This window comes from Zeugodacus cucurbitae, chromosome 6 (assembly GCF_028554725.1).
Source record: "Zeugodacus cucurbitae isolate PBARC_wt_2022May chromosome 6, idZeuCucr1.2, whole genome shotgun sequence".
NCBI lineage: Eukaryota > Metazoa > Arthropoda > Insecta > Diptera > Tephritidae > Zeugodacus > Zeugodacus cucurbitae.
In genome coordinates, this window is record NC_071671.1 from 51,496,092 (window position 1) to 51,523,404 (window position 27,313).

Consider the following 27,313-nt stretch of genomic DNA (forward strand, 5'->3'; position numbering starts at 1 on the left):
AGAAGTCACACGATAGTGAGTCACCTTGTCTGAAATTTCATTTGGTATCGAACGGCTCGGAGAGGTCCTTTCCAATCATGACGGAGCTTTTGGTGTTGTTCAACGTCAATTTACACAGCCGTATTAGTTTTGTGGGGATACCAAATTCAGACTTCGCGGTGGTGTTGTACTACTGTTGTTGTTTATATAAGCTTTTATGCGGATTGTGGCTAGACGTTTATCCACCCGGGTGAATGCCAGGACAAAACTTCTACACAAAATCCCATCCTCCAAAGCAAAGCACAAATACTTTCACTGATATACAGACATTTATGAGGTACTTTGTATTTATAATTGAGGAGAAAATAGTGCACATGAAACTGACTTAGTTTAGCGAGACGCTGTTTATACTATTAATAAGTCAATAGTAGTAGTTTCTTATAACCAACAAAAAGCTATTGCACTTTGGTTAAATTTAGAAGGCTCAAAGAATCAAGGTCTAAAGATTCGATGGTATTTGATTCGGGTATATTGAGTGTAGAGCATTAATTGCAAACAACTGACTTGATGATATACCTGTTAATCTTTTTTTTTTTCTTTCACAAAACTACAATATGGAGGGTTTAGTTTATTATAGACAGTGTGCCTCCTTTGAAGTACAGAAAGCTGTTTATCATTAATGTGCAGAATTAGACACATTTTTCGGCTCTCAATATTTATTAGAAGGTACATTATTAGCAAACAGTGAGTGCTACATGCGCACGATAATTGGATAGGTATTCTTCAGAAATCAATTTCTAACAAAAACACCTATTTTGAATTTTCTTACATTATCACCGAGGCAACAACAGAGCTCAAGGTGCAGAGGTGGCACGGTTTTCTGGTTTTTCGTCCCCTCGGATTGGTCTTACCAACCATATATCAGGATTGGATAGAAACACTCGAATGTAAGTTGATATAACCTCAACTACTGCCGTGGAATGAAACAAAGCCCAACATTTTGCATATTTGCTGAACTCTCAACTTTTGCCAAACGTCAATATGTACTTCAAATTTCATGTGTGCTGACGACAAAGTTACACACACACATAATATATGTGGGCTGCATTAAACATGGATGTGTTAGTGTGACTTAGCTGATGGTGTAAAATTCATGCCAACCATGCAACAGAAATAAAGTACAAAGTTGCCAATAATGTCGAAACTGCTCCGATGACGAGCTGTAGCACCACCGCCAGTCCGTCCAACCATGTTGGTAATAATGACGCTCGTAGTTGTTAGATTACTGCCGGTGTTGGTTGCAGCATACGAGCAGGAGTGGACTTTGAAACTTTCAGTTGGATTGCCTGCGCTTGCAAGTTGTTGTTGCTATGCAGTAATTCCCAACAACAGCAGCTAATGTTTGCAAAATTCATATGTGTGTGTGTATGTAGTAGTGTCTGTTGGTAAAGCAATCAACAGCTGTCAAGTTGGTTGCAAAACTGCGGTGGGGTAGTGTAATGTAGACGTATGAGCAGTACCTTGTTGTTAACATAATGAATATTATCTCTAAAACCGGTTTCGTCTTTTTGAGTTTTTTATGACCGTTTGTATTCATGGATTCTTGAATATAAGGGGAATGAAATCTAAATAAGTTCAGTCCTATAGACACTTTCTTGAAACAACATAACCTCCAGGAATATTGGGAAGATCGTCTTAAATTACACTGATCATATCCAACATCTTACATTATACACAATGTAGTGTTGTCCTAGTAACAGTCGAATTATTATTTTAGAGATTCATCACGTGAATTATGTTATAGTAATAAAACCCTTCCCAATTTTTGGATATAGCTCCGTTTCCATCTTTATTTATGGTTTTTTTGCAACTATTTTCTATTCACACTTGACCCCGATTTACTTAACATACGATCTATAGGAAGTTATCAAAGGACTCTAACCAATCAAATTTACTCCACTAGCACAACCTAGGATCTAAAGGCGGTGAAACAGTTTTTTTCCATAGATCTGCCGTAAAATGATGTCGATTTTAAATATCGATCATTTCTAAATATCGAGTACAAGCCTTAAGATAAAATGTCTTGCGTAAATAAAACGTGAGATCTTTTTTTACAGAGGACATCTGAACGATAAGAAATGTCAAGTTCTAAACGAAGATTTTCGTTTAAGAATAAGATCAGAGGCGCGGGTACACCGGTAAATGCTCGGAATCAATTATAAGTCCTCTTTAATCAGTATAATACATATAATAATCTGCTGCAAAATAATTCAAAAATTTATTTTTAAGTAAAACAACAAAATATTATTACAAAATGTGAAAAACACCAAATTAAAACAAATATTAAACAAATTTCGAACATTCTGCCGACAAGCAGTGACAAGAAATAATTTTTAATCGAATTCGCTCGCTTTTCGCTTAAACAATTTTTTTAAATTTCACACCAACGCGGAGAGTATTTTAAAAACTTCGAAAATTGTCAATCCAATTAATATTTTGATGCTACTCAATGAGAGTGAGGGTTGCACAAAGCTGAGATAAAAAATACAAAGAGAGAAAAAATTCAAAATATGATTGAATTTCGCACAAATTGGCTTTTTTAATAGTTTCCACATACAAAAGAGTACACTCCAAAGCAGCGTAGACGAGGGTGTGAAAATTTTCTTGTTTTTGTTATTTCAATATTTCATTTTCATCCGTTTGAGCGTTCAATTTCGCTGATCTGTGTGTGAGATTTTTTCACATTTTGTATTTATAACGGTTATTCTTTCGTTCATAACAATTGTTTAACGTTGCTGCATTGATGTTTTTGCCATTTTGTTATACGTGTTGTGGTTTTTTATCGAACTCAGTGCCTTTGTATTGTTAACATGACAGCTGGGACGCTACAATTATCAAGTGTTTCCACGCCAAAAATCATGCTTCGGAAGGTAAGACAAGAGCGCGGGAAAAAGCATGGTTGTTGCTGTATTTTTCATATGATGAGCAAGTATTTTTTTCTACTTGCTATTATAAGGTTTAAGGTCATTCCACAGTTTTTTATAGAAAATTCAAAACATTTTTGTTTGCCTCAGCGAAATGGTTTACTTTATTGCTTTACTTGCTTAACTTGTTTAATTTAATTATTTTCTTGCAGATGAGTTGGGTGAAAAACCAATTTCACGAAGATTAAACTTCAGTTTATTCTCACGTTTCTACACCCGTGTTTTTCCCTTTCTTTGGATTTTTTATTTAACCGTATTCTGTAGAGAGATTAAGACTAAGTAAGATAAAGATTAAATAATTTTGATAAATGAAGTAAGGCAGCGCTAAATTTACAGTTGAATGATATTATTTATTATATGTATATTTAGTGGATTATAAATTACCGTTACATTCCATGAGTTCTAAGTCTATGCGTTTTAAGAAGCTTTCCTTAAAAAAAATTGATAATTATCATAAAAAAATTCCCAAACTTTAAATTAGGAAATCTTTTCCGCGTTCTTTTTATGACTAATTGTAGACTTCAAATGGATCTACTAGATTATAAAGTTAATCCAGGTAGATTGTGATAGGAAAAAAAAAAACTTAGAGCTCTTAATAATAAAGATTCATTCGGGCATTTTTTTATTTTTTTTTCATCTACTGAAAAGGCTAAAGAAAAATTCAGACGGATCTAGATTTGTATGAAATCAACGGGAATGTGTATATTATTGCAATTAGTTGAATTAGTGGAAAGGGAATTTGCACGCTTTACCACACCAATAGCATAGTAACTATAGCTAATATTAATTTTGCACACACAATTATTTATATTTCTCTTTTTTCATGTTTTATCATTTGCTTTCGGTTTGAAACTTTCTAGTACTTTCTTATATCTTTCTTATAGAACACAAGAGAGATAACGAGACCGAGGGAGAATCAAAAAGCAACAACAATACAGAGTAAACGTTGAGGGCGGTCTGTAACGGTAAAATAGCATAGCGTGTGGCACGTTAAACAATGAACGTGCAACGTCGTCGCCAGGCTGCGATCCAGATCTGCTCAACGAGCAAGTCTTTACGTATATTCGTACAGGACACATCAGTATTTGTAACTGTCTGCGCCGTTACACCGAATTGTCTGCATGCGGATTTTTTTTGTTGATTTCGTAACATGATAACGGTCGTTATGCAGGTGAAAGTGGTGCAGTGATGCGCGTCGTGCTATCGTCATCACCGCCACAGGCAAAAGACCGCATCGAAAACACACCCACATCTGCGATAAATATGCAAGGACTCATAGTGTGCTTGCTGCACGCGAAGCGATCGTTTGTAAGCAACGATTTGCACCGAAAAATTATTGTAAATTTACCGTATGCTAACCGTTATAGCGGCGTCACTAGCAGCACTGTTGGCCTACGCCGAGCTATTAACTTTTATGCCGGATCGACACCGTTTGGAGAGGTGAGGATTAAAAACATGAAATGCTTTGTGTCATCTTGCATTGGTGTTGTTGTGAATGCATTTACCATTATATACAAATATATAATATTATGTGTGTCTTCCTTGAAAGGTATGTATGCCAGTTTCTGTTAAACCACGTGTTACCTGTAATGTGGCAAAATCCTTTTTAATTACCACCTGAATAAAGAGTGCCGCTTTTTGGCTTTCGATTCGAGTAATTTTGAATGAAGCCAAATTTATTTCGAAACTGTTTTTTAAGAGTTTGTCTCACATTTTAGTCGGAGACAAAATATACATTAAATTGGTATATTTCAGAATGGAAATCCGCAAGTTTTTCAAAACCTTAAACCTCTCAGGGTTACCAATCCATGTAGTACGGTTCGATATCGATAGAGGTATGATATGTAAATACTATACTAATTAATGTTCCTAGCCTAGTCAACTCTTAATACCTATCTTCAGGGGTTGAGAGAGTTTTGATAGGTGTGCCGTTTTCTCTAATGGTATTATGTGTCTCGGAAATTACAGAAACTTGTAAATTTTAAGGAAAGAAGAACGTGAGGGAGTGATGCTTTTGTGATAGACGTGTCCTTTCTTCACCATGTGATCTTCGGCAGTACTATTCTCTCGCTTTGAAGATAAAATTGAACACTAAGATAAGGCAGTCCGAATATTATAAAGAAAAGTAAGGAAATGCTAAGTTCGGGTGCATGCGAACATTTTATACTCTCGCAATCTTATATTTTTATTAAGATAACACATAATTTGTGCCATATATTCGGCATAAAGCCCAATAGAAAAACGAAAATCATCATATGTAGTATATTGGCTGAGGTAATTCCAATGTCGTCTCCAACATACATTATATTTAAGATTATATGCTCATTTAATTTGGTTAAGATATTTCAATATGAGATCTAGGAAAAGTTATTACCCGATTTTACCCATTTCTGGAACAGAGACACACTATTAGAAGAAAAAAATTTCCTCTGAATAAAATTAAGATATCTGTGAGATATCCGATATTTTCGGTGAAAAATTATAGTCCGATTGAAAAGTGATAGTCCGATTTCGACAATTTTTTCACGAGTGATGCACAGATCATATACAGTTTGTGTGTTTTTTTAATTTTATTTCGCTATCTTCATTGGTTCCTTATGTATATATTATAAAGTGAAGGAATAAGATGGAATTCAAAATTGAGTTATATGGGAAGTTGTCGTGGTTGTGAACCGATTTCATCCATTTTCCACACGTGTTATCAGGGTGTCAAGAAAATATTATATACCGAATGTCATTGAAATCTGTCGAGTAGTTCCTGAGATATGGTTTTTGAGTCATAACTGGGCGATGTCAGGCCTATTTTATATTTTGTAAAAAAATCTGAGTGTAGCTTCTTTGTGCTATTTCTTCTGTAAAATTTAGTGTTTCTGATGTTTTTATTAGTGAGTTAACGCACTTTTAGTAATTTTCAACCTAATCTTTGTATAGGATGTGGGTGTGGTTATTATCCGATTTGAACAATTTTCATGTTGTATGGTGGGGTACGTTAGAGAACCGACTGCAGAAAGTTTTCGTTTGTATAGCTTTTTTGGTTTGCGAGATATATACAAAAAACCTATTTGGGGGCGGGGCGAAGCCCAAATAAACATCCGGTTTTGACTCGTCTCGTCACCCTGATCATTTCGATATATATAACCCTACATCTAAATCGTTTAGTTTTATGACTTACAAACAACCGTTATGTGTACAAAACTATAATACTGTCTTAGCAACTTTTGTTGCGAGAAATGTATACATGATGATGTATACAACATGAAGAAAATTTCATAAAAATAATTTCTGTTGATATTTTAATCGACTCACCCTTTATATTCGAGCATATAAACACGTGTTCAAAAACGTACATTCGTGTTATGTACGATAAAAATGCAATCAAGCCGCATACAACTCTGTGGTCTGCGGTCAGCGACCAGCGGTTAATCGTTTATTAAGAGCACACCCATATACTTATATATGTTCACATCTGTAAGCTCTCATAAATTTGCTTCGTATACGCAACATATTGAAAAATTTCTGAGAATTTTTGACAATTTACTCTTCAGTTTTGAACATAACATGTGAGGCTCAAATTTTATTGATGATTAGCTGTCATTCTGAAAGATTACGCATGTTGTAGAGGACAAAAACGCAAAGAGGCGCAAAGTGGTCAATGTTAATTTGATGAGAGTTATTTTTGACAAATTAATGGAATATACAATATTAGTATCCCTACTTCACCTGCAGCCATATCTATTCATAAACACATTTATTTAATTTTATTTAAAGACAGCCATAAATTTTGAAATCTACGACGCTGAAAATATATTTTGAAGCAACTCTTCATTAAATATTTCATATGTTTCCTAAAAACTTTTAACAATTAAAATATTTAAAATCAAAAATGAGGTGAAGATACAATACCCTTGACTTCACTTCGCCTTCACAAATATTTGCGTCACTTGATTTGCTCCCTCTCTCACTTTGGTTAGAATTGCTTTCCTTGCTGTTAATTAAATTTACATAAAAGAGCCATAAAATTTTGCAGATATATGTATTTGGGGACCAGAGAACCAGCGCAAGGTGATTGGTGAACCATTGTTTTTTAGGAGTGTGAATTTGATGCCAAAATTGTATATTTAAAAACAAACAACCAAATGAACCACCCTCTGTATGCAGTACGCACACACCTAAGCATTAATCTCGCTCGCTTATATCGTTATGCTCCATCAAGCGTATCAAATGTTGTCGACACCAACATACATATTTATTTCGTCAATTTGCAAAAAAAAACATTCTGAGTTCACAGACACTTAAACCGCATAATTATGCCGATATGTTGGGCACAAATATTTAACAGAGCTTAAGAACATATACACATCGCACACACATAAAAAACACACAGCAGTCAAAGCTATCCTGATGAATAATTTTCGATTTTTTGAAATCACCTTAATCGGGGCAATTCACAGTGGACCCAGTCCGTGACTTCTTCCAGTCGCACCTCTCGATGTGTATTGACCAAATCAGATTTATTGCCGGCGATTACCATGGGAATTTCCTTGACAGCGGCGGTAATTTATGACATGAAAAGTAAGAGAAATTTAAAAAAGAAGAGTATTTGTAAGTAATCTAAGTGACTTTGAAAATGGCTAGACTTAAATCTAATTTGTAATTGAAGTAACGGTAATAAAAATCACTTCACTTCACTAAATTAAAAATATCTATTTTTATTTATATCATTGAAGGCAATATAGATAATTATGCATAGTCTGCTCAGGGTCCTTATTTTTCATAGGAATTATGTATATTAAAGATCAGGAGAATTTTTGTCTCGGATGAGTACTATTCATAGTACGAAAAGAAAGTATGGATGTATTGTTTTGTTAAGTAACATTTAAGAGGTCATATAAGAATGCATATTGAAGCAAATGCCATATAAAAGACTTTAACCTTTAAAAGACATGCCTTTAAAAACGCGCTTGTTCTGTGAACAAGTCGATAGCGTTAGCGGCGCCGCAAAAATTAAAAGATTTTTATCTAAAGACTACATACAGACCGCGCTAATTGTAGATAGCCAAGGTCGCAGGGCTTTGGACATGAAAGATTCAATAAAATCTTATTAGTTACACACTTCCCACAGTCCACGACGAGAAGTCCGCAACCCTGTGTACAATCTACTCAGGTTGACGACCTCGTGTTCACTCCGGAGATGGAGATCAAGGATTTTCGGAGTTTCAAACCTTTCAAAGCAGCAGGTACTGCTGGTATATTTCCTGCCTTTTTACAATACGGGGCAGAATTACTATCAAACCGCATGGCTAAAATATACACCACCTCTAGCGTACATCATATGCAAGTGGCAGGAAGCCAAGGTTATCTTCATCCCCAAACCGGGAAAAGAAAACTATTCCTTGCCAAAATATTATAGGCCGATCAGTCTAACCTCCTTCCTACTAAAAGGTATGAAAAGAATCTGTGACGATTTAATTAAACAACAAATTCCACCCAAGCGTCTGGCATTCAAGTAGCATGCGTATGTCAGAGATAAATTGGTTGATACCACTCTACACGAAGTAGTCCGGACCATCGAGAGATCTTTGGATAAGAAGGAGTTCACCCGTGCGGCTTTTATAGACGTGGAGGGTGTCTTCAATAACGCCGACGCCGCTGCATTGATCTCTGTTAACCTCTCGTCTGTTGCATCAACCAGAACATACTGGCTTAGTTGAGGATGAAGAAAGATTAAAAACCTCTCACCAGATCACTTGTGGAACCCCGCAAGGAGGAATCCTGCCCCCCTTGCTCTGGGTCACCTTGATCAACAATCTGATACTCCTACTTGACAGGGAGAAATTTTAATGTCGTCTATTATGTGAAATACCCAGCGATTCTCTGTTCTTAGAAAAAGCCCTGGAAATCGCCTCCATTTGGACGTAGAGACATGGACTCTCTGTAAATCCGGAAAAATCAGAAATATGTCTTTTTACGAGAAAGGCGAAAATTCCACAATTTAATCCTTTAAAGGGTAAAACCATTAAACTCACTACCTGTGTCAAATATCTAGGGATCATCGTAGATAAAAAATTTAGCTGGTGAAAACACATTGAGTGTTGGGCTTCCAAAGCTCTCCGTATATGGAACTCCTGCAGAATAGCAAGTGCTTTGCCTTCAGCTTCAGATGGTATATTGGCTGTATACAAGAAGAATGGACCAACGGTACAATCATAGATTGTACGAATGGTGAAATCTATATATTCACCGACGGATCAAAAGGTGAAATAGGCGCTCGGTGGGCTTGCGCCCAAACAAGCAGGTCCATCAACTTTTTTGTGGATAGTAGCGCTAACACGAAGTATCAATACGCCAGATTATGCAAAGAAGCAATTAATAGATTAACGGGAGAAAACTCAGTTAAAATTATCTGGGTACCCGGTCTTATATTTATAGAAGGAAACGAAAAGGCAGATGAGTTGGCCCGTTCAGGGGCAGCTGGGAACGCAGTTCCCTTAAACACTGGACACACCAAAAAACTTCGTACTTTAAGTAAAAGAGAACTCAGCTGTATCACATGGGTTATCACGGGGTACCTACCTCCAAGAGGCCACCTGCAGAGACTTGGTATAGTAGAATAGGGCGTGCGCGGAAGATGACAATACACTAGAGCATTATCTCTGCGAATGCCCAGCCTTCTGTCGGTTAAGAAGAGATACCTTCCATGACTTCCATCACTCTAAGCTAAGAGAAATTGGACAGCTGGGATGGAAAAAAACTCAGAAGCTTCGTTAAATCGACCGACATAAAATACATATCAGGGTACCTTCGGGGAGCACAATGGGCCTAATAACGGCCTAAGTGCGGTCGCTTGCGGTTAGGCTTTCTTCGCCTCTTCAACCAACCAACAAATTGTTTCGCTTATCACCAAATGTCACGTCAAGCCGTCATGTCGACATGACTGTCACAAACAATCAAAAATTCATATTTAATATATACTACGTGTGAAAGGGCAAAATATATTTTAAACATAAGCATATTTGATGATTCGTATTCGTTGCGTCTGTATAATATACTATATGCGTACAACGAATCGCTTTAAAATCGAAATGAATTCAGTTCTGTCGTAATTTTGCTTTATTATGTTTTAATGACAAAATTTATTTCCAAAGATTGTGCTGCAAGCATAATAAATGAAAGTGTGAAAGTTATGAGCTAAAATAATATTACGTGTTGGATTTTCAAATATTTGTAAAAACACAGGGAAACATATAAAGGGTGATTTTTTAAGAGCTTGATAACTTTTTTAAAAAAAAAAACGCATAAAATTTGCAAAATCTCATCGGTTCTTTATTTGAAACGTTAGATTGGTTCATGACATTTACTTTTTGAAGATAATTTCATTTAAATGTTGACCGCGGCTGCGTCTTAGGTGGTCCATTCGGAAAGTCCAATTTTGGGCAACTTTTTCGAGCATTTCGGCCGGAATAGCCCGAATTTCTTCGGAAATGTTGTCTTCCAAAGCTGGAATAGTTGCTGGCTTATTTCTGTAGACTTTAGACTTGACGTAGCCCCACAAAAAATAGTCTAAAGGCGTTAAATCGCATGATCTTGGTGGCCAACTTACGGGTCCATTTCTTGAGATGAATTGTTCTCCGAAGTTTTCCCTCAAAATGGCCATAGAATCGCGAGCTGTGTGGCATGTAGCGCCATCTTGTTGAAACCACATGTCAACCAAGTTCAGTTCTTCCATTTTTGGCAACAAAAAGTTTGTTAGCATCGAACGATAGCGATCGCCATTCACCGTAACGTTGCGTCCAACAGCATCTTTGAAAAAATACGGTCCAATGATTCCACCAGCGTACAAACCACACCAAACAGTGCATTTTTCGGGATGCATGGGCAGTTCTTGAACGGCTTCTGGTTGCTCTTCACCCCAAATGCGGCAATTTTGCTTATTTACGTAGCCATTCAACCAGAAATGAGCCTCATCGCTGAACAAAATTTGTCGATAAAAAAGCGGATTTTCTGCCAACTTTTCTAGGGCCCATTCACTGAAAATTCGACGTTGTGGCAGATCGTTCGGCTTCAGTTCTTGCACGAGCTGTATTTTATACGGTTTTACACCAAGATCTTTGCGTAAAATCTTCCATGTGGTCGAATAACACAAACCCAATTGCTGCGAACGGCGACGAATCGACATTTCACGGTCTTCAGCCACACTCTCAGAAACAGACGCAATATTCTCTTCTGTACGCACTGTACGCATTCGTGTGGTTGGTTTAATGTCCAATAAAGTAAACTGAGTGCGAAACTTGGTCACAATCGCATTAATTGTTTGCTCACTTGGTCGATTATGTAGACCATAAATCGGACGTAAAGCGCGAAACACATTTCGAACCGAACACTGATTTTGGTAATAAAATTCAATGATTTGCAAGCGTTGCTCGTTAGTAAGTCTATTCATGATGAAATGTCAAAGCATACTGAGCATCTTTCTCTTTGACACCATGTCTGAAATCCCACGTGATCTGTCAAATACTAATGCATGAAAATCCTAACCTCAAAAAAATCACCCGTTATAACTAAGTTTTCACATAAATAAATAAATGCCTATATATATAAATCTATATACATATAGTAACATTAATCTGATTTTGTTACGTTAAATAATCCTGATTTTTTTCGAAATATTAATAAAAGAGATCTAACTATATTTAAGACTTCTCAAGCCTCAGTTCATTTTAACTTGGAAGCAATTTAGCAATAAAAGTCTATAAAAATAAATTAATAAAATATCGATAAATATCATTGATATTCCTCTCTAACCTCATTCTAAAATTTAAATAGACAAAACACTCAAACTCACGTGGAAGTCTGCGCGCTGCTAACGTATCTCCTCGAAACACTGTTTGACAAACTGAAAACTCGACGCAGATGTGGACGCATAGACAAGCATGAAAGCGTGGGCGGTGGCGATGGACAGACGTCGCATAGCGGGAAATTGCATATCGCCAGAAGTGTCTAAAATGTCAACCTGAAGGAGAAGAATTCAATAAATTTTACTCATTTCGTAAATAATAAAACAGAGGAAGATATATAGTAGTTTTGACGAATGAAATATTTTCTAAATTTAGAATGAAAAAATTTTAGTAAATAAATTTACGTATTTGAAATTTTTTCAGTTTATTATTCTTATTTTTCCAACAAATTTTTTTGTAAACAAAAATATTTATGTAAAAACAAGCAGGCTGTGAGCATGTGTTTAATTCGGTACCACACGGCGTATAAGTAGCATATGGCATAACCAGAGACTTAAATATTTCTAAAAAAATTGGTTTTCTTTCTCAGACCAAAGTAATGGACCCTGTTTTCCTTTCACAGTGTTGAATTTTAGTTGCAGTTCCTCACAATAAACATAACAAACGTTACAATATAAATGCATTTATTTGAATAATTAAGTTTTCTTCACACCATACACACGCATTTCAAACACACAGCAACAACACCTGCTATTGATATTAAATGCAAAATATTTTTTTGTAATTATGCAAAGAGCAAACCCAGAATGCTTACAGATATTACTGTTGTTGTTGTTGTTCAACATCTCCTATATTTCTTTCTGCATTCATTCATATTTCCATTTAACAAGCACCACTTTGAATGCAGACGTTTGATTGCATTTGTGTTCAGCCAAGACCTTGAACCTTGAACAGACCTTGAACACTGTGCAATTAATAACAATTACGTTTGCTTGTTGCAATATTGTAATTATGCCAAGATTCTGTGATTTGAAATGCCACAAAGGCATCGATTGCTCTTTACATTTGAAAAGCTGTCTAGTTATGCACTCACATACACATTGAAAATAACACATAATGAATGGCATTGAAAATTAAAATTAATGGCAATGAAATTGTATTACGGCTATGAATGAGCAAACTTAGAGGCAAATAACAACAAAAACTATATATAAATTGATTTGCCTTCAGGTAGTTTTTTTATTGTCTTAAAATTAGCTTTAAGTGCTTGTGTCTAGTTGAAAGGCTGAAATAAGCCATTCCCTTCTTGAGCTTAATATGAGTTTTTTTTACTCAAAACCAGAACTCTCCTAACGCGTCACCTTTGATAATTACCTCTTACTAGATCTCTTGTCTAAACTCTTTGTTATTGTTGTAGTAACATTAGAAAAAAATTTATTTTTTAGTATATCGATTGGGAGCAGATTTAAAGAATATGACATAAAGAACAATGTAACGAAAGATCGTCGTCTGAGTTGAATGAGTAAATTAACGAAATATTTAGCAACATCTATTTGAGCGAAATCACGGTTATTAATAAATACTTTGGGATTGTGGCGTCGTAAGAAATTTAATTATAAACTTCAAACAAGTTCACTTGCTGTCCATTAATACCATTTTTTTAGACATGAGAGCGCCTTCACAGGAATTATATCTGCAGAAAATTTTAGAATTCGCAACATTCAATTGGACGCGTTTCTATAGAATTTTCGCTTGCAATATCAAGCGTTCGTCTCAAAGGTGTACTTTTAACGATATCAACTGATAGACTATCGGTACTTAGTTGTTTTCTTACGAGATATTAATAAAGTTTAACTGATATTAAGCTAGTCATCATTTGGCATGCGCTATAAAATACTCTCGAACAGCCTTAGCAACGCATGATGTTCATGCAGTACTTGCTGCTGCGGCCAAGAACTAATGAAGCCAAGTTTGGATACCCTGTTCTGATGTGAACCGTATTCGTGAGGAAGTCTGCTTCGACCAGAATAAATAATAGTCAGTAAGATCAAGGTCGGTGCTATAAAAACGGTTGTGGGTAAACTTCCTAGCCACTGTTTTCCAAATATTTCTTTTAGAATATTTCAATAATGTAATAATTATCAAGTTACGCCATCTCTTCGCAAACCGCACTAATATAACTATTGACCAAAAATACCGATTAAACACTAGGCCAAACCAATTTTACCAAAAAAACATCATCAATAGATGTCTCTCTTTGTATTGTTTCTCTGTTTTTTCTCTGTAGTGGGTTGCCTTTTATTTCACAAGGCTTGGCAGCACATGTGTTCCAACCTGACAACTCACAACTTTGTCGTTAAGTTTTATAGTTTTGATGATAATATAGTCAGAACTTTCAGACATATGATCTTATTGTTAGGTTTTAAACAAAGCAGATTCAATAAAAAAAAATTAATTTTATAATTATTTTTTTATAAATAACGGGTGATTTTTTTGAGGTTAGGATTTTCATGCATTAGTATTTGACAGATCACGTGGGATTTCAGACATGGTGTCAAAGAGAAAGATGCTCAGTATGCTTTGACATTTCATCATGAATAGACTTACTAACGAGCAACGCTTGCAAATCATTGAATTTTATTACCAAAATCAGTGTTCGGTTCGAAATGTGTTTCGCGCTTTACGTCCGATTTATGGTCTACATAATCGACCAAGTGAGCAAACAATTAATGCGATTGTGACCAAGTTTCGCACTCAGTTTACTTTATTGGACATTAAACCAACCACACGAATGCGTACAGTGCGTACAGAAGAGAATATTGCGTCTGTTTCTGAGAGTGTGGCTGAAGACCGTGAAATGTCGATTCGTCGCCGTTCGCAGCAATTGGGTTTGTGTTATTCGACCACATGGAAGATTTTACGCAAAGATCTTGGTGTAAAACCGTATAAAATACAGCTCGTGCAAGAACTGAAGCCGAACGATCTGCCACAACGTCGAATTTTCAGTGAATGGGCCCTAGAAAAGTTGGCAGAAAATCCGCTTTTTTATCGACAAATTTTGTTCAGCGATGAGGCTCATTTCTGGTTGAATGGCTACGTAAATAAGCAAAATTGCCGCATTTGGGGTGAAGAGCAACCAGAAGCCGTTCAAGAACTGCCCATGCATCCCGAAAAATGCACTGTTTGGTGTGGTTTGTACGCTGGTGGAATCATTGGACCGTATTTTTTCAAAGATGCTGTTGGACGCAACGTTACGGTGAATGGCGATCGCTATCGTTCGATGCTAACAAACTTTTTGTTGCCAAAAATGGAAGAACTGAACTTGGTTGACATGTGGTTTCAACAAGATGGCGCTACATGCCACACAGCTCGCGATTCTATGGCCATTTTGAGGGAAAACTTCGGAGAACAATTCATCTCAAGAAATGGACCCGTAAGTTGGCCACCAAGATCATGCGATTTAACGCCTTTAGACTATTTTTTGTGGGGCTACGTCAAGTCTAAAGTCTACAGAAATAAGCCAGCAACTATTCCAGCTTTGGAAGACAACATTTCCGAAGAAATTCGGGCTATTCCGGCCGAAATGCTCGAAAAAGTTGCCCAAAATTGGACTTTCCGAATGGACCACCTAAGACGCAGCCGCGGTCAACATTTAAATGAAATTATCTTCAAAAAGTAAATGTCATGAACCAATCTAACGTTTCAAATAAAGAACCGATGAGATTTTGCAAATTTTATGCGTTTATCAAGCTCTTAAAAAATCACCCTTTATCATAAAAAGTAGTAAGCACTTTGGGTTTGCGGTTTCACAAATATTTTTCTTGATAAGAAATTAAAGAGCGATGTAAATGGGTTAAACTTCTATATTTTGCAATTTATTGTTTAGTATTTCGGCAAATGTAAGTTGGTATGGAAGGTCTAATTAGAGTGGAGAAAGATTAAATATTAAACTCAATCTAACTAAAATCATTAAAAATGTATATAATATTCACCTATATACTCTGCGGTCTAATCTTAAACAACAAAATTGTGTTTGTGCTTGCAACCGAATCGAACTTTACCGAGCTTATCGGTCAACCGCATCACCAAGAGCATTGCCCATCGTATCAAGGAATGGATTGTAAATGTGAGACTATATGTACTATAAAAGATGAAGTAAGTGATATTTATGTGGGCTTGGATTCTAAAGGTCGCCAAATGTTAGTGGTTTGTCCAAAAGAAACAAAACTAAATATTACTTTGCTACACAACTCAAGTTATTTGGAAGCGAAAAATTGCAAAGACATCTATGCTAATGCTGTACAACAAAAGATTAATATAAAAAACCTGAATAAACTTACGTTGATCTACAATTCGCGATTTGCTGTTACTGACATTATAATTTATTTTCAAAATCTTCTTCAACTACATATAATTGTAAAATCCACAGAGAACGTTGACTTTTCTCCAATTAAATTAAATTTGATACCCTTTATAAAATACTACATCCTCCAACTTTACGGACAAAGATCAATGAATAAGCGCACCTTGACGCAGGAATACTTTCGGTATTTTGCCGAGATCAGACGGCTTCATTACAAGCATAAACGCTTTAACAAATTTACCAATTACAACTAACGATTTTGTGCGCGAAATCAAAATGGCTGGAAATCCTGTCGTGTGCGATTGTAAGTTGGCTTGGATTTACAATAGCAATTATCGTTCCATTTTTACTGATTTACAGTGTAAACAGTCGTCAAACGAACTACTAACGGATGTCGCACAGTTACGACGCGACGAGCTGTGCGCTTGGCAACCCATACTCTGTCCCACAAACTGCGACTGTTACACACAATCCGACTGGCTGAACATCAATTGCACCGATAGACAACTTCATGTTATTGAACAACTGCTACGCCCCGAACAAGTTGATCGCAGGAGTTCAATACTCGATATTAGCGTCAATCGGCTGACTGTTTTGCCGCCAAACACCACCTTCGGCTATGCCAATGTTACGCAACTCAACGCCTCGTACAATAGAATCACAAGTCTCAGTCGCTTCCAACTGCCCGCCAATCTAACGGTTTTAGATATACGCAGTAATGACTTAAAAACTTTAACTGATGATTTGCTGCGCGCGATTCTCAATGACAGCGACAATCTACAGTTTTTGTATCTGAGCGAAAATGCTTGGATGTGCGATTGTGCTGCGCGGAATTTGTTGTACACCGTTCGTGCACAACAGCGACGAATACCCGATGTCAAGCTGCTAAACTGTAATAATTTACAGAATGTGACGCTGCTCACAGCAAATGTGGTCGACTTGTGCAATGTTGAAGGTTCGTCGTTTACGATCGCAAGTATCACAATCGCAGCATTAGTCATCATTATTTTTCTTCTGCTTATCGCACTATATTATAAATATAATTTGGAAGTGAAAGTCTGGCTACATGCTCGCAATATATTGACTTGTTATATACATGAATCTGAATTGGATAAGAATAAAAAATGCGATGCCTTTATATCGTATGCCCATCAAGATGCTGACTTCGTCAACCAAACCCTACTGCCGCGTCTTGAAGAGTGCGAAGATCCACCATTTCTCATATGCACACACGAACGTAATTGGCTGTCTGGCACCTATATACCGGAACAGATTATCGAATCGGTCGATCAGTCGCGTCGTACGATCATAGTGTTGTCGCAGCACTTCATCGAATCCGATTGGGCGCGCATGGAGTTTCGCACAGCGCATCAATGCTCGTTGAATGAGGGTCGTGCGCGCATAATTATTGTCAAATACGGTGAAATTACGAACACTGATTTGTTAGATAAGGAATTGAGAGCATATTTGCAGATGAACACTTATTTGGATTGTGAAGATCCCAGATTCTGGGATAAATTACGCTATGCCATGCCACATAAAGCAGCGGGTAGAGAACGGAGTACCGATATGTTGGAAGTCAATGGACGAATATATGTTACGGAACAAGTTGAGTTAAATGGTTTGCGTGACGAGAGTGCTTAACAATTATATATAGGAGGAACAAATAACTTGGTAAAAAATAACTGGATTCTTGGACACACTGACTATACACAATACATTTTATTCAAATAGTTTATATAATAAATTCTATTGTATACTTAATACAGAAAATATGAATCATTTTATTAAAAATTTGAGTAAGCAATGAAGCCACCGGAAGTCTAAAAAAAATTATGTGTGGTTTGCAACACAAGGACACATTATTATAAGATAAATATGTGGGATTTGGTAAATTAAAAAAACGATTTATATTTTTTCCTGAACTTTAATATAAGATTCTTATGGCTGTTAAATGTTTTCACAATGTTTGTAGTAACACATATGTAATACAAGAACAATGTTTTATAAAATTAATATTCAGAACATTGCCGATATGATCCGAATTTATTCATTTTTAGATGAGTCGTGTCTTAGTGGTGTGTTATATCAATTATTTATTTCAAGTCGTATTCTGCTATTATATGAGTTTTTGGATTTCGAATAGTTTTATTAAAGGGTAAGTCCAGTAATCATAGGTGGATTTGTTGATACACTTGCTATCAGCAGTTGTGGAACCCATGGTAAGTATTTTCACTATAATGGAGATTTATTTGGATGCTAAAAAGTTAGAGCACAGAAGTGGATACTATGGCCGCTACAGAGTTCTTACATCTGTAGATTAACTTATTTGTTTCACTGGTTGAACATAGTTAATGGTTATGGAACTCATCTAGTTGGTTTCAAATGATTTCTCTATACATATAGGTCCTAAAATAATACTACACATTTTCATTCATTTCACCTCGGAAATTTTGGATTTAATTTCAAAAGAGTGCAGACATTTTGTAGCTGTTTTCATTCCCATTATCATTGATTTTTATAAATTATAATTTCATATGTTCTAATCGCCTGCAGCTCATTGCGCGGCCGGGGCCTAAAAAGCGCGCCCGAGACAATCATAACAACGAAACTAGTAAGAAAGGAATAAGTTCGTGTAACCTAACACTTGGTATTCTCGCAATTTATTTATTTAAAATGTTTTGTAAATGCGTTATTCTCACTGTCAAAAGTACAGTAAAAACAAGTAAGGAAGGGCTAAGTTCGGGTGTAACCGAACATTTTATACTCTCGCAATTTATTTATTTAACTTTACTTATATTATATAATACACAATTTGACCCACATATTCGTCATATAAAGTCCATTGAAAGTTGGAAACCCTAATATTAGGTTAGAAGCACCGAGGTCCTCATGTTCGATATATGGGGCCTTGAAAACCTATGGTCCGATTTCGGCGATTTTTAGAAATGGGCTTCCACACTATAAATACAGTATTTGTGCAAAATTTTGCACCGATATCTTCACTAGTGCTTACTTTATATATTGTTAAGTAAACGATTCAGATTGTCTTCAAAGTTCTGGTATATAGGAAGTAGGCGTGGTTGTAAAGCGATTTGACCAATTTTCACAACATATTATTGGGATGTAAGGAAACTATTACAAACCAAGTTTCATTGAAATCGGTCGAGTACTTCCTGAGATACGGTTTTTGACCCGTAAGTGGGCGACGCCACGCCCATTTGCCATTTTGTAAAAACATCTGAGTGCAGCTTTCATCTGCCATTTCTTATGTGAAATTTAGTGTTTGTGAAGTTTTTCGTTAGTGAGTTAACCCACTTTTTGTAATTTTCGACCTAACTTTTGTATGGGAGGTGGGCGTGGTTATGATCCTATTTCTTTCATTTTTGGACTGTATTAGGAAGTGGCTAAAAAAAACTACTGCAGAAAGTTTGGTTTATATAGCTCTATTGGTTTGCGAGATATGTACAAAAAACTTAGTAGGGGGCGGGGCCACGCCCACTTCCCCAAAAAAATTACATCCAAATATGCCCCTTCATAGTGCGATCCTTCACACCAAATTTTATTTCCATAGCTTTATTTATGGCTTAGTTATGGCACTTTATGTGTTTTCGGTTTTCGCCATTTTGTGGGCGTGGCAGTGGTCCGATTTTGCTCATTTTCGAAAGCAACATTCCTATGGTGCCAAGAAATAAGTGTGCCAAGTTTCATCAAGATATCTTAATTTTTACTCGAGTTACAGCTTGCACAGACGGACGGACGGACGGACGGACGGACGGACAGACAGACATTCGGATTTGAACTCCACTCTTCACCCTGATCACTTTGGTATATATAACCCTATATCTAACTCGTTTAGTTTTGGGTGTTACAAACAACCGTTATGTGAACAAAACTATAATACTCTCTTTAGCAACATTTGTTGCGAGAGTATAATAAACAATGGACGTAATACGAGGGCTGCTATATATATTTCTGGCCTAATAATGGAATAGGAATATTTATCAACGAAAATGGTTTTATTGTTTTTCAAAATATTCTCCATTAAGATTTATACACTTTTGCATGCGCTCAAACCAATTTTCGAAGTCTTTTTTTGAGCGATTGTCAAATTGTGCAGGATCCAACGAGAACAAACCTTTTTTACGGCCAGGTGTACATGCAATATCGAATGTATGCTGGTGGGAGAAATGCATAGGCATGCCTCTATCTGAAAGTATGTTACATGACGGTCTTGCATTATCAGTTTATGTACGGCATCGATGTTTTCTGGCACAACGGCTGTTTTTGGACGACCTTCACGGAATTCGCCTTTGAGCGAGCGTCGCCCACGATTGAATTCGTTGTACCAGTTTTTCACACTGCTATAGGATGGTGCTTCATAGCCATACAAAGATTTTAGTTCATCGATGCACTCTTGTCGCGAAACCCCTGTAAATAAAACAATTCACGATTAAATGACAAAACATTCTTAGTTATGTTATGATAAAAAATGTCAAACTTTCCAATGGAAATGTTAGATTGCACCTGGTAACAATTAGTGTTGCCTATGCCAGAAATAAAGGGTGATTTTTTAAGAGCTTGATAACTTTTTAAAAAAAAAAAACGCATAAAACGCAAAATCTCATCGGTTCTTTATTTGAAACGTTAGATTGGTTCATGACATTTACTTTTTGAAGATAATTTCATTTAAATGTTGACCGCGGCTGCGTCTTAGGTGGTCCATTCGGAAAGTCCAATTTTGGGCAACTTTTTCGAGCATTTCGGCCGGAATAGCCCGAATTTCTTCGGAAATGTTGTCTTCCAAAGCTGGAATAGTTGCTGGCTTATTTCTGTAGACTTTAGACTTGACGTAGCCCCACAAAAAATAGTCTAAAGGCGTTAAATCGCATGATCTTGGTGGCCAACTTACGGGTCCATTTCTTGAGATGAATTGTTCTCCGAAGTTTTCCCTCAAAATGGCCATAGAATCGCGAGCTGTGTGGCATGTAGCGCCATCTTGTTGAAACCACATGTCAACCAAGTTCAGTTCTTCCATTTTTGGCAACAAAAAGTTTGTTAGCATCGAACGATAGCGATCGCCATTCACCGTAACGTTGCGTCCAACAGCATCTTTGAAAAAATACGGTCCAATGATTCCACCAGCGTACAAACCACACCAAACAGTGCATTTTTCGGGATGCATGGGCAGTTCTTGAACGGCTTCTGGTTGCTCTTCACCCCAAATGCGGCAATTTTGCTTATTTACGTAGCCATTCAACCAGAAATGAGCCTCATCGCTGAACAAAATTTGTCGATAAAAAAGCGGCTTTTCTGCCAACTTTTCTAGGGCCCATTCACTGAAAATTCGACGTTGTGGCAGATCGTTCGGCTTCAGTTCTTGCACGAGCTGTATTTTATACGGTTTTACACCAAGATCTTTGCGTAAAATCTTCCATGTGGTCGAATAACACAAACCCAATTGCTGCGAACGGCGACGAATCGACATTTCACGGTCTTCAGCCACACTCTCAGAAACAGACGCAATATTCTCTTCTGTACGCACTGTACGCATTCGTGTGGTTGGTTTAATGTCCAATAAAGTAAACTGAGTGCGAAACTTGGTCACAATCGCATTAATTGTTTGCTCACTTGGTCGATTATGTAGACCATAAATCGGACGTAAAGCGCGAAACACATTTCGAACCGAACACTGATTTTGGTAATAAAATTCAATGATTTGCAAGCGTTGCTCGTTAGTAAGTCTATTCATGATGAAATGTCAAAGCATACTGAGCATCTTTCTCTTTGACACCATGTCTGAAATCCCACGTGATCTGTCAAATACTAATGCATGAAAATCCTAACCTCAAAAAAATCACCCGTTATATATAGCAGCCCTTGTAATACCAACTACTCTTTGACCGCTTTGACCCAAATGCCCGAATGGACAGACGGATGGACATTGCGACTAAAATTTGAAATATAAATTACCCTATCTTTTAAGTTGGACCAAACTATAGACGTGTGCAAAATTTCATTAAAATCGGTTCAGTAGTTTAGGCTCCAATCCCGGACAAACAACGTGACATGAAATTTATATATATATAGATAGTTATAGATAGTTGTAGTGACTTCCACAGTAAGTTCCAAAATGAATGCAAAATATTTTACTTATACCATAGGAATCTAGTAGCTATAGTCAAACAATCCAATATGAGATTATTGCAATTCACTTATAAGTAAAAATTTAATTGCAAGCAGAAATTATAGAATTTTCCATCTATTCAAATTTAAAACAATAAAACAAAAACAGTTTGTGCCTCTTATGCAACTTTCTGCAAAAAGTATAATAGTCAAACCTGAATACAACAAGAACAACAACACTCACAAATGTCAGATCACTCAAAATCACTATTCTATTGGGCCAAACATTACCACAATTGCATTGAAATCGGTTACATAAATAAATTGTACGTCTGACATGCGCTCATTTTGACACTGGAGAAATACTGTTACACATAGCCAAACATACATATATAGAAGGGAAATCTGTTGAAATCACAAATAAAATGCTGGCATTCAAATTACCAGGTTGTTTTGGCACTTCACTCAATTTCATTAATTGGAATTCGATAGTTTTTTATGACTAATACGTGATATCAACTTTAATTTACCGAAATGAGGAGTTAATTAGTTAAAATATTATAAAGCTACTGGTTTTGGGTCGAAAGCTAGAACATTTCATGAAAACAAAACATTGCTTCGGAACTAGCTCCATTTATTCTTGAAAATGTTTTCTATCATACAAATCGTTCTCCTTTTACTCTAAAACTTTTGGTCCGAGGATAGGTCGGAGTGCCAATCTTTCTCAATCTGAATTCTAAAACCACTTTTATCGTACTATCAGTTTTTATACTAACATTGGACTGAACCTAGTCATGCTATTCTTGCATCCTATAAGCTAGACTCCAGAAATGAGCACAAACAGATTTGAAGGGCGTAATTAAGTCTTAAAAGCAAAACAAATATTTTTAAAGGCTTATATGAAAGACTAGTGAATTGGCTAACAATGCCTGAAGCTTGCTTCAACTTTAATTTTGTAAATATTAGTTCAGAATCATAAAAAGTTGCACATGTGTCATGACAAAGCTATTTTACATTTCTTTTAACATTTGTTGGAAGCAATGAAGAGAGTGGTCTGCAATGAATTTCAATGGCCGCGTCCGGACGTAGTTTAGTAAAATTGTGCTTCTCATAGAAACTATCTGACGGCATAAAAAGCTCGTAAAACCTGCGCTGGCCAGAGAAGAATTGAAAATTGTGTTTAAAGACACAGATATACATGTCAAAATTGATTTTTTAATTAAAAAAAATAGATTTTTCTGGAAATTTTTCATTAATTTGATTAGACGACAAAATTTTATGAGAATTAAAAATTTTGCTTGCAATGCATTGTTGGTGAAATTTGTGATAGTTCAGGTAAAGATGTTTGCAGACAAAAGGTTTTGTCGTTCATTGTCTACCATGTGAATGTGCCTATGCGACAGTATATATATGTATATAAAATAAATGTGACTACGAATTTCCGGCAGAGTAAACGTGGCGAAACAAACAGTAATGAAGTTCTGAGACTCTATGTGTGTGTGTTGTTGTTGGTGGTGCATTTCTTCTTTTCACATAATTAAATATGTAAGTATTCCAGTTGCCACCGGAGTAAATAGTTGAAGCATTACATGTGCATAGGCATAGCTTGATCCGTCGAAGCGTACCAGACAAAAACTTACGAAACAAAATCAAAAAACAAAAAAAATCAACGAGAAATTCAATTAAACACTAACATGCGCCGCCGCTCTACATTTTTACTTCGGCAGCTATCTTTTATGGCTTAACGACTTTTTAGTGGTGAAACATGATACACAGTCAGACACCTACACACAGTAATTGTATAATAAGCTAAAGATAATTCCTTTAAGTTACGACATTAAGTAACTAAGATTGGAGCGAATTGCAATAGCTTGACAATAAAGTCGAAGTAACATGCCAGTATTCTAGCTAGCAGATTGTATCTGGTTTCCAATGATATCACTGACATCGAGTGCAGTTCTCTTTCAATTTTGATGGCATAGTTGTGATTTGAAAACTAAATAAAGGAAAAGTAAGAAGTTCAAACTGCAATTAGTTATTTAAATTTCGATTCGGAATATCATTTGTCCGACTGGTTAAACAAAACTCTCTTATACATTCCGAAATGACGTCTGGGTCTATAATAGATGTCTATAGTCTTTGAGAGAGCGCAAAGATTTGTTCCCAGTATACTGAAGAGAGTGAGGGAGAATGTTGGTTTTCAGAACTTTCTTAGCAATATATTTCTAAAAACTACTAAACCATTGGCGATCCTATTCATATCAATATTTTAGATACTCAAAGTTGTTCTTGTTAATATTTTAAATACACTAAATAAGCTACTCACCTTCAATGTAACGCCGCCCAAATCGTATTCGCGATTAAAAAGATCCTCGACGGTGGCGCGATATTTGTCTGTGTAGGTCTTGAAGAGGAAACGCTTGATAATAGAGCTTTTTCCCACACCAGCACCGCCCAGAATAACCACTCTTATGCGTTCCAAGTCAGCCATTATGAATGTGGCTGACGACGGCTGCTAAGACGACCAACAGCTAAAAGTTACTGTTTTGTTACTGTACCGTTATATTTTTTTATCTTCTCACTTCAAGCGACGGGAAATTAAATTGAGTTTACCGTTATAATTATGCTAAAGCATTCGAAGATTTTGATTTGATTAAAGCTTCTTATGAATTCTTGGCATTTTATCTTATACCTCATGATGTACGGACTACAAAAATCACAAAAAAAATTCTGATAAAATATCAATTAAAAATCCTACACTAACACTGCAAAGATTGCTTCAATTTATTTTATGTGCTTTCGCCATACTCTTCATTTATGTTTCTTAATTTGTATTTAACACTTTCTCATTACTTCCTGTAATCATTACTCAGTGTTGAGGAACAAGAGTGAGAGAGGACGTGCGGTGGCGTTTCGGATGCTCGTAAATTTAATTATACTTTCGCTTCCGATTTATTTCCGTTTCCATTATCTGCGTATTCTGCGTACTTTTTGCGCCATTTTTGTACTCGGCCACTTTAGTGCTTCCACTCTATTTATATGTGGCGGCGTCACCACATGCTCTCAACGTCGTCTCAATCTCTCTCTCTGATTTCACACTTGCTATAAGTGCCTTCTTTTATAAGCAGACGCTGTGGGTGGTCTTTCTTTGTTTGTTGTGTATATTCTCGCATTAATCTCGTATTTTAATAATTACAACAAATTCGCTTGTTGTTCGCCATTTGATAATGTCTTTAAATGATGCTCAAATGTCTGTGAGTTGACTTTGTATAAATCTCATAACACTATGCCATTATGTATCTTGAAGAATCAGCTCAAAATATAAATTATAAGACAATAGTAAGAAATCTCTTATAGAATTTTATGTCGGAACAAATAAGTTAGAAGAGTTACCAGACACAAACTGTGAATGAGATATTTTTTGTCTCCTTAATGAAAGTTCCATCGGCTGTGTGATGAGTAGACCCCCAACGAAAAATGAACCAAATACACAGACATATATTTCTAATTTATATCTATACGCCGACTTTAAAGCCAACCGAAATACTCTGAAGACGACGTTGACGTTTTATTAATCTCAGTTTTTTACGCGAGGAATAAGTTGAATTTTACTTTGCCCTAACTTGATTAAATTTTATTTGAAATGTATTAAGGTATAAGAGATCTCATAATCATCTCGGTATAAAAAAACAACAAATAATATTATTATCATTTCCTACTAATTACATTTACTTTAAGTAAGTTGAAGTATTCTCAGAGGCAATCTAGCTAGCAAACACAGTGTGGCTGTGAATATATATTTTCGTTTAATAATGAGAGCTCCTTAAACTTGGTTGAGTTGATAGTTGTAAGTAAGTACGTATATGCAGTGTATATGAAAATATAGATGAGATGAATGCAGGACCTTGTATTTGCTTAACTCCTATGTCTTTGCCCGCAGGAGTTTGGAATTAACATCCACACACCTAACTGATAATTAACTGTGCGCCCAACTTGAGGCTTAGAGCTATTATATCTGTATGCATATTGTATGAGTATGTACATGACTCTATAATAATGGCAAATATTTGTCTTTAATCAATTTAAAGAATTGACTGACACTCTCACATACTGTGTGAAGGATTCTGATTAAATATATGTTGACAAATATCAGTAGATATGGACTATGCAAATACAATAAAATTTTTATTTGATGAGTGATGTTTTTTTTAATTTTGATTTTGTTTTCATTTTAGTATATTTTAATTTTAAACTCGAGTTAAATAACAATCATGAGTTTATTAAATTCTGCAAAAAGCTAGATGTTTGTAAAAAATCTTTAATAATAATACTCTCAAATTATGGAAATAATTTCAAAGACAAATAATGGCGTTAAAACACGCTCTAATTAAACATTTAATTACAGTATAAATAATTATTTGCGAAATCGCTTAATAAATATGATTATTTATTTGCTGTACATACCCACAAATGTAAATGTAAATAAATTCACTATAGTGGGAATAAAAAAAAATATGGCGGTTATTTTTGCGCATATTAATTTGAACTAATTATGCAATTAACGTGAATTGTTTATAGTTCATATAATCGCAATAAATTAGATGATTAACTGGGACTATATTATTGATATTTACTAGCTTTTTGTCGAGTGTGGTCATTGTGTACAGTACTGAGGAAATATTTGAAATAGTTACTAAAGATCATTAAATTAAAACAAGGCGTAGCGGGTTAGTCTAAAGCAATAACACTGGAGCCCTTTATGAGAATATTTGACTTCTATGATAAGTTCACGAATAAGTAAATGCCAAAATTGGTGCGATACAATTCGTAGCTAAAGCTAACCAATTATTGCAAACGTGTTTACTCAAGTGGTGAAATAAATCCTAATAATTTTACAAAAATCAAAAATCGTTTGAAGTTCATAACTTCTGCATAAACTTCCAGAATAGGAATAGGAATGTTTAAGTTTCATAGTTTCAGTAGCTCTTGAAGTTATAAGCACATGTGTAGATATATAGTTGTAAATGTGTGTTTGTGAAAATTAAACAAAAAATACTAGTTACAAGCATCCGAAACAGTAAAATGCTTTTGGCAAGTGGTACTGAAAAGACTTCAAAATACAAATA

General features: G+C 35.8%; 1 protein-coding gene and 1 pseudogene across 1 annotated transcript; one reads left to right on the top strand and one right to left on the bottom strand.

Annotated features, from left to right (window-relative positions):
- LOC128922649 (GTP-binding protein Di-Ras2-like) overlaps positions 1 to 24,899 on the bottom strand; it is a 44,268-nt pseudogene extending 19,369 nt beyond the window's left edge.
- On the top strand, positions 15,603 to 17,916 carry LOC105213261 (protein toll). The gene has a single exon (XM_029040979.2). The coding sequence runs from the start codon at positions 16,338 to 16,340 to the stop codon at positions 17,703 to 17,705; it is 1,368 nt and encodes a 455-aa protein (XP_028896812.2). The 5' UTR covers positions 15,603 to 16,337; the 3' UTR covers positions 17,706 to 17,916.
- Positions 24,900 to 27,313: the final 2,414 nt, after the last annotated feature.